This window comes from Leuciscus leuciscus, assembly GCF_965113295.1.
Source record: "Leuciscus leuciscus genome assembly, chromosome: 5".
In the NCBI taxonomy this organism is placed as follows: domain Eukaryota; kingdom Metazoa; phylum Chordata; class Actinopteri; order Cypriniformes; family Leuciscidae; genus Leuciscus; species Leuciscus leuciscus.
Window position 1 is genome coordinate 53,846,366 of NC_138729.1, and position 9,326 is coordinate 53,855,691.

The 9,326-nt window shown below is 42.5% G+C and overlaps 1 protein-coding gene across 1 annotated transcript; it reads left to right on the forward strand.

Moving 5' to 3' along the window:
- The first annotated feature begins 4,188 nt into the window (after positions 1-4,188).
- Positions 4,189-7,484, forward strand: june (JunE proto-oncogene, AP-1 transcription factor subunit). Its single transcript, XM_082171580.1, has one exon. It carries the CDS (start codon positions 4,190-4,192, stop codon positions 5,165-5,167), a length of 978 nt encoding a protein of 325 aa, XP_082027706.1. The 5' UTR covers position 4,189; the 3' UTR covers positions 5,168-7,484.
- The last annotated feature ends 1,842 nt before the right edge of the window (positions 7,485-9,326 follow it).

The window sequence follows — 9,326 nt, forward strand, 5'->3', positions numbered from 1 at the left end:
AGTTGGTGGCGATAATGCACCTTTGCCAATTGCAAGCAAACCACGGGCATTTCATTGAATACACAGAAGAAGCAGAAGAAGAAGTGGCGGAGTAATACTGTAAAGGTGCTGCGGTCTCACAGCACGTCCTATTAAGTCAATGGAGTTGGACAAAAACTACGATAAAACCTGTTGGAATGCATCTTTTTCAGCGATTTTTGATGGAACATATCAGTGAACACCCCTGACCACTCGGTGAGTTTCACGTCTTTGTAAACGAAAGTTTAATGTGTTTTTAGGACGGAATCTTCCAGTGCACATAGACAACCATTGTGGGGGTGGGGGGGGGAAGCGAAATAAACCTAAAATTCTCGGGACAGCAGCATGTGTCCAAATTTTTATCTTAACCGTTCTATTTCATCAGATACGATCTGTAAACAGGGCTTTAAGTGTAAAATACCGAACTTGTCCTTTAATATCTTCAGTCATTTCGCTTTCCAGTAAATGTGTCTTGATCTAAGAATGTTTAGACTAAATTTCCATTGATTGATTGATTATTGTTTATACTAGACTCTAAGTAAGTAAGGTCTGCCGATCAACTGGTTAATTTTGCAATTTTAACTGGTTATAATGGTTGTTTGTGAAGCTGGTCAGTGTGAGATCTGTTACTCCGCTCATCTAGATCTGGTTATACGTCACATGATGTCTTCTGTCAGAGGAACCACTGCTGGTTTGACAGATAGATGAAGCGAAGGCCAAGAATGAACAAACCCTGATTACACCTCCGTCATGTGAATCATCCTCTGACACTTAATGATGCGTCTCCAGAAATGATTACCTACAACCCGAATCTCCCTTCTGCTCTTTACATCTTTACATCCAGTCAAAACAGGATTCCTGAGAGAAATGACTGGCAGCTTGAGTCAACATCTCTGTTATACGCTTTACACCATCACAGGGAGGCTTTCAGAACCAAGTCACGACCGCATTATTTCTACAGCGCTTTCTACAGTACAGATCGCTTCACTGCAGCTTCACAGTGACAGAGTCGAGGAAACTTCATCAGATTAGAGACTAACTCTCAGATTCTGCTGTCATTATTCAGATCCACAGTTCAGTGTGGACTCAGGTCAGGTCAGTACCTGGGACATGTCAAACGCATCCAATTCAGCTATAAGCAATATATATTATCACATTATAGCTTATTAATGTTAATATATATCATATTACATATATCTCATATTCTCTAGCATCATTTTCAGAGTCAATCCCAGAACAAAAAAGAAAGAGATTCAAATAAAACGGCCTTTTAATTCAGTCAGACAGCAGAGAACTGAGAGGATCCCACAAACACAGCAGGACAGAACAAATGTGGACTCTTAATATCGCTTATATATATATATATATATATATATATATAATATATATATACAGTTCAATCAGTGCTGAAAAATATGACAAAAAGCCGATCTGTCTGTCGTCTCTGAGGTCTCATCAGACTCTCAGGGTTTGGAACGGAGCCGGAAAACATGGATATTCTTCCGTCAGTAAAACAGGAGCAGACGACCTGCAAGCCTCTTGGACTCACTCTCTCACACACACACACACACACACACACACACACACACACACACACACACACACACACACACACACACACACACACACTTTAAGCTCAAATAAACACATGTTTATTCTGCCGCGTCAGACGCTACCTCATGAACACACTCAGTTATTCCACTGCTCCCGGGAGAAGTGTTTTCCTCCTCATCATGACTGATGTGTTAGCGCTCGACAGACGAGATGATCTGTGTGTTCCTCAAACTCTGATGTTTTACTGTCACTTCTGATGCTCAGGATGATCTGATAACATCACACTGGAAGTGAAAGAAACGTGATCGGTGTGCGTGTTCAGTGTCTCTGAGGGACAGAAACTCATTTAAACATGTCTTAAGCCCACTGAAGAACGTCTGCTTTCATTCGAGTCTTTCTGACAACATCAAACATTCGTGATGGAGAGAAGCCGTAGGAGGAAGAGTGAGATATTAAACGCGGACACAAACTGCAACTCTTTCTCATCACAGAAATGGGCCGAAAGATTATTTCATCACGGCTTCACAGGCGATGCGTTCGTTTCTATGAGCCTTTGAAATGCTAAATTTGTGTTCCAAATTTTCCCTCACAGGATTTGTTTCCCCAGTTCCTCCCTTTTTCTCTAATCCACCCGAAAAATATCTCATTTTATGGTGACTTAATTTGGCAACACACATAAAAATTGAAATATACAAGCAAAATATAATTTCTAAAAACATGTTTTTTATAATTTTCTCCATTAGAACTGAAAACCCAGAACATTATTGATACTGAAATGAATAAAATTAAACCAATCAAATTCAAAGCATGTTGTGAAGAGGTGAACGTTACAGTTTGATATATTATTATATATTTACAACACAGAGATATATGCTAAAAACTCTCTGAAGAGTGTGTGCATACGCAATCGTCTCTTTTTAAATTAATCCAGGAGAGACTTGGGTGTATGCGATGACCTTGAAGCAAACTGCTGTTAGACACACACACACACACACACAACTGCAGGTTTAATGACAAATGTTTAGGGGTTTCGTGTGTGTGTGTGTGTGTGTGTGTGTGTGTGTGTGTGTGTGTGTGTGTGTGTGTGTGTGTGCGTGCGTGCGTGCGTGTGTGTGTGTGTTGCCCTGGAGCAGATCACCTTCGGACCGGATAACTAATACCGACGGGGAACAACACTGGAAGTGAAGTGTGGAGTCTGGAGGATCGGGCGAACATGTCAGCGCTCACTCTGTGTGTGTGTGTGTGTGTGTGTGTGTGTGAGAGAGAGAGAGAGAGAGAGAGAGAGAGAGAGAGAGAGAGAGAGAGAGAGAGAGAGAGAGAGAGAGAGAGAGTATGTATGTGTGTGTGTGTGTGTGTGTGTGTGTGTGTGTGTGTGTACGAATGCTTACAGTGTTTGTTCTTTCAGTAAATAACCCTACTTTACAAGGCATTTGAAATATAATTCACTATATCATTTAATTCAAAACCTCTTAAAGAAAATCCATTTCTGTGAAAAAAACAGAGCAAACAACGGCATTCTGCTTGGCATTTAACAAACTCAAACGTAACATTCACCTTAGAGCATTTATTTGAATAAAACAGCAGCACATATTAAATTCTATAATAATCACGTGATCCTTTAACAGAGCGGCGACGCTCCACCGACCAATAAACGCGACGCGTCGAGCGGAAGGAGGCGCGTGCGCTGTCGCGTTAGTTTCAGGAACTGGAGAGAACAGAAGGGCGTGTGTTATTAATAATCACCCGAGCAGAAAGTCCCTCAGTCGCTGAGACAGCGAGCAGAAGAGCTGGGGTTCATTCATCGCGCGTCACGGCGCGGCGCGTGGGTTCAGATCGCGCTCGACGCGCTGTTTTATACTGGTTTACAGTGTGACTAACCGGAGCTTTGACGCAGTGGATTGTGTGGTGGGAACCTTCACTATCGATCACTATATATCGATCAACACTAGAGTAAGTGGCGCTTCTGCCTGTCTGTTCTCTGTCAGGGCGAGTGTGTGTGTGTGTGTGTGTGTGCGCGTGTGCGCGCGTGCGCGCGCGCGTGTGCTTTGGGATTTTGACGGGGGATTTTTCTAACGACCATGTGCTGAAATGAATGAGAAAGTGTACGAGAAGCTCAGCTGTGTGTGGATGAAGCCCAGAAAAGTCCAGGTTTATTGCCGGGAAGAAGGCGAACTGTAACGAGGCTTCCTGGTTTCATCACTTTAATGACACACTAATCATGTAGAGACTGAAACTGTGTGTGTGTGTGTGTGTGTGTGTGTGTGTGTGTGTGTGTGTGTGTGTGTGTGTGTGTGTGTCGCGGGTAGTTTTTGTTGAATGTTGTTGAATGTCCCTATGAAGATCAGTCACGCTGGATTATTGCTCACATCACATCAACTTGAGACATACACGTCGATGTTGTTATTTGCTTCATTAGAGATGATACAGTAATTGTTTACTTTGATTTCCACTGATTAATTTCTCCTCCTCTACTCTTTTGTAGGTTTAATGCTAAAGGAACGTCCTTCCGAATTTTTAACAACTCTTTTTTTTTTTTTCGTGTGGAACAAGCAGATGGCTGAAAACAATCATTTCTAACCCGTATTATGTCTTGTGAGGAATCTGTCTTGCTGCTTCAATGACGGGTAAGATGGAAACGCCCTTCTATCACGATGATAGCGTTCCAAACTTTGGGCAAATTCCAGATTATGATCGATACCAAGGCCACAAGATTATGAGCAAGAAGAGCAACATGCCGCATAATTTCTCCAGCGTGGGCAATGCCTCCAGCCTGAAGCTTCTGCAGGGACAAACTGGGAATGGGAATCCCAACATGAGCGGGAACAATCCCAACATGTCCTCGCCAGACCTCAACTTGCTCAAGCTGTCCTCTCCGGATCTGGAGCACCTGATCATCCAGTCCAACCAGGGGCTGGTTACGACAAGCCCGGCTCCCAACGCATCCGCGAATCCCTTCATGTACCGGAACCAGGCCACTAACGAACAGGAGGGGTTTGCGGACGGGTTCGTGAAAGCTCTGGCGGATCTCCACAAGCAGAACCAGCTGGTCGGCGCTCCCATGTCTCCTCCCGCCTCAATCCCAGGATCCTACCAGAGGAACCTACCCGACATTCCCATCTACACCAACCTAAGCAGTTACAACCCCAACCAGCTCCCGTCGGGATACCCGGGTCCGATGGCCTACCCGTCCCACGCCTCGGGACACACCCCGGGACACCCCACGGGACACACCTCAGGACACACCCCGGGAAGGGTTCTGGATGCTCCTCAGACGGTCCCCGAAGTCCCTCACTCGCCCCCCTCGCTCTCTCCCATCGACCTGGACACGCAGGAGCGCATCAAGGCGGAGCGCAAGAAGCTCCGCAACCGCATCGCCGCCTCCAAGTGCCGCAAGCGCAAGCTGGAACGGATCTCGCGCCTGGAGGAGAAGGTAAAGGTTCTGAAGACCCAAAACTCGGACCTGGCCTCCACCGCCAGCATCCTGAGGGAACAGGTGTCCCAGCTCAAGCAGAAGGTCATGAACCACGTGAGCAACGGGTGCCAGATCTCCGTCAGCTCCGGCTTGGCCAAGAGTGCGGAGAACACCAGCTGCTGAAACACTCTCTCTCTCTCGATCTCCGCACTCATTCTCTGCCTCGCTCGCCCCGTCGGGGAAGATCCCCCCGGGAAGATCCGAAGTCCGGGTCTCCGACTCTTCAGGAATGTCCTTCTTGAAAAGTACGGAGTACATTTATTTTTATTTTTATTTTTTTGAGCATTGAAGTTGTTCAAAAAAACTCCAGAGGGATGCAAACGCGCCACGGTCGGGATAATCGGAAAGGGAACAAAAACTTGTGTTTGGAATTCTGCACTTGAATTTTTTATTTTTTTTGGACTTGTAAATGCGACGCTTTGAAAGAATGGAAGCAAGGATTTTTCTTTACAATCGGCGTCTTGTTCGACCGCTGGACGAACTTTATATGTTTTAGGAGTTTGTGTTTATATAATAATGCACTATTATGCAAACATTTCCCGAAGCACCTGATCCGTGCATCCGTGGAACTGAATCCCTTTATACACCCGTATCTGATGTGTTTCAAGTGGAAATCTCGTCACCGTGTCTCAATACCCACATTACAGGATATTGTTTGTTTGTTTGTTGGTTTGATATCGTGCAATTTGTGAATATGAGAAAAATATATTTTATACAAGACTTTTTAAGAAGTATTACATTACTGCGTAATATCAAAACATTATAAGCAAAGTAGAGACATCTACGGAGAAAGGATTGTGGTACTGTGCAAAACTTTAACTGGTACCTTTTGCCGTTTTCGAGTTGGGAAATTCCTGAGCATTCCGAGACCTTTTGCACTGTAATCTCCCATGAGGAGGTGCGTTTAATAACGGGATGATAGTGTGTGTTTGCCATTATCTGATGAGTATTAATGCTGTGTTAACCGAGAGTAACGGTGTGGATACTCATGTTGCTTACAACTGACCTGAGTTCAGAACGACAACAAAAGGGCTTTTGATCTATAGTATTTTGCTTTTTTTTTGCTTTATTTTTTGCCATTTTATTTTTTGTATGAATTATGAAGTGATTTTATTTATACAGAATCTGTATTTATGTTGTTTTCTGAGGAGAGGAAGAATACTGGCCGGAATACTAGTGTCTTAGTGACACGTTATTTTTTGGGAAACTAAACAATTGCACATGAATCAGAAACATTAAATGATGTGTAATATTTATCCTCTGTTTATTGCATGATGGTTTGAACTATAACTACAACTATGCTTTTAGTAGATCCAGATAATAAATGATGGGAATTCTGCGGGATTGTCGATAACGGCACAGAAGTCGAATCCGCTTGATGATAATGAATCTCTCGTGTGTCAGAATCGTGATCGTCTGCCAGTGTCGCTTCTCAGAACTGCTGTTCAATGCCTTGCAGTTCGTGGAGACGCAGATTATCTTATTTATATATCTTTATCCGTCTGGAGATGATTCATAAGGGATGCCTGAGACAGGTACTCTCAAATAACCTTGTGCAACAAGAAGATATTTATTTTTTTGAAACTTGAATAAGGTTTTTGATGTCACAAACGTATTGTATTTTTGTACAAAATTGTTTAGAGATAATGTGTGTGTGTGTGTGTGTGTGTGTACAGTACCTACTGTATAAGGTTTATCATTCCCAGTGCTCTATTTATTGAAGTGCTTTTACTGAGCAGTGTTTCATTTGAGCTCCAGGTGTTTGTGTTTCGGACGCTTCTACTGTTGGTACGTTTGTCCACCGAGTGCTCGAGTTTTTTCCACTGGCATCAAGTGAAAGTCCTTGATTTGTTTTGTAATGTGTGTGTGTGTGTGTGGGTGTACCTCTATTTTAACGCTAAATGTAAGCCTAACGCTCCTGTTTTTTGTTGTTTCATGGAAATGTGTTTCGATCCAACTCTGAAGACTGATTGCATTGTTCATTTCTAAACGAAGAGAACTTTGACTTTTTCCTAAACACGTGTCATATATACATATACTGAACAATGAAATACTTTGTTGAATGAGTTTACTCTGTTTACCTTGTGTGTATTAAGGCGTTTGTACGATCATCAAGCCAGTTCTTGGCCTTGATCCCAATCAGATCTAAACTGAGTGTTCAAGTTTGAGTAAAAGATTAAGTTTGAATATGAATATGTTCCAGCAGAACTTGAGATTGTGACGGCCAGTTCTGGAGCCTCATTTACCATGTTTTTGAGAGATTGACACAAAGACTTGAGCGACAGGTTAAGCTCGGGCTGAAGGGACTAAGAGGCGACTTGCCTCGTCGTGTAACAAGCGGGTTTATTTGCTTCTAAATTATAACATGCGGTTTTCAAATGCTGTTCGTTGTTCCCTTGTTTTCTTTTATATCAACAATAAAGAGGAGGTGGTTTCTGAACGCTTGTGTTTCTCTTGTCAAAACTCATTTAACAATGTGCTTTTCTTGAATATTTGAAGCTTTGATTCAGCTGAACATCAAACCGAGAAATACCGCTGAGCGAGAGGGAATCTGCCGAGTCTTAATCATTATTAAACCAGAGAAGTCGATGGCATAATTCTGGCATTGAGAAATGACAGTCATTAGTCAGTTGTGTTAGCAAGGGTCATAAACACGTCGTGTCTGAGGCTTTCCCATAAAGACCAGCAGCTCTTCCAGTAAAGCACAGGGAGTGTGTGTGGGTCATTGTGAAAGCAAAAGTTAATCTGAGGGGAATCTGAGTGAACACAGCGAGTCTCGCCTGACCAGCGAACTAACTCAACAACTAACAGTTACTCATATTTCTCAGATTTAAATTACACCAATCTAGGGTTTTCTGACTTCATAAACTTATGATCAGTCTTGAAGAAAAAGGATGAGATGACTAACTTGTATAACTAGTCAGAGCAGTTTGTGTGTCAGATGGGAAGGTCAGCCGGTTCGTACGAGTGTGTGTTCGTGTCGAATGAGTGTGTGTTCAGAGTTACACTGGGAAATAAGAGTGGCTGAAAATACACAGATCTTTTCTGATGAAACAGAATCGGCTTCTGAACCTCATCTATATGTTTATATCTGCTGATACTTTATAAAGTTATGTCTTCAGGCTCTGAGTGAACAGAATAAGTTTCGCTCTCCAGGTTTGCTGATGTTCTTCTGTGAGTCTTTTGGGAATGACTAACTCTCTCTCCTTCCGCCCACCTTGCTTCCCACACACACACACCAGCAGAACAGCCAGTGTGTGTCAGAGACTTGTGTTCGTCCTCTTCTTCATCATCGAGCCTCTCGATCCTCCGAAACGGGACAATCCTGTAGTGAAGATTCCAGCGGCTCTTATGTAATGCTGTTACTGTTCTGATTTATATAAAATGTATTTCTAGAATATCCATCCTACGCAGAAACTGCTGACACACACACACACACACACACACACACACACACACACACAATGGCCGTGATCGCCGCACGCACGCGCTGCTATTTCAGGTGAAACTCCCCGCATCTCCTTGGCAACAGCCGCTGTCTTAACACACTCGATCGTGTGTGTGTGTGTGTGTGTGTGTGTGTGTGTGTGTGTGTGTTTTCCTCCTCCTGTAACTGGCAGATGAACTCATGATTACTGCAGGTTTTTCCCCGCACACATTCCCACTTCTCTGAGAAATTCAGTGTTTCTTCGTATCATTAATCATGTTTCAGAAGAACGCTCGTGTCATTCTGAAATACTTCTGATGCTCGAGATGATTTACTTCCCCATCGCAGATTATTGAAGATCAACTGGTGGGAGGTTATGAATATGATCAGTGACAGAGGAAGATCAGCTCTTCTGTTCTCTAAGGCTGCATTTAAGCGATTAAAGTTATTATGAAATATTATTACAATTTATTCCTGTGATCAAAGCTGAATTTTCAGCATCATTACTCCAGTCTTCAGTGTCACATGATCCTTCACAAATCATTCTAATATGATGATTTGATGCTCGAGAAACATTTATGATTATTATCAGTGTTGAAACAGTTCATATGTTTGTGGAAACCAACACATATTTTATTTTTCAGGATTCTTTGATGACTAGAAAGCTCAAAAGAACAGCATTTATTTGAAATATAATCTTTTGTAACATTATAAATGTTTTTAATAGTCCTTGAATAAATAAAAGTATTTTTTTTTTATTATTATTCTTACTGACCCCAAACCTTTGAATGTGTTCATATATTTTATAGTCACACTTGTCTAAGTGATGTAGACGGTTGACGATAATTCCAATAT

Excerpts from the sequence above, each read along its gene's own strand:
- june (XM_082171580.1), top strand. The coding sequence starts at position 4,190 with ATGACGGGTAAGATGGAAACGCCCTTCTATCACGATGATAGCGTTCCA.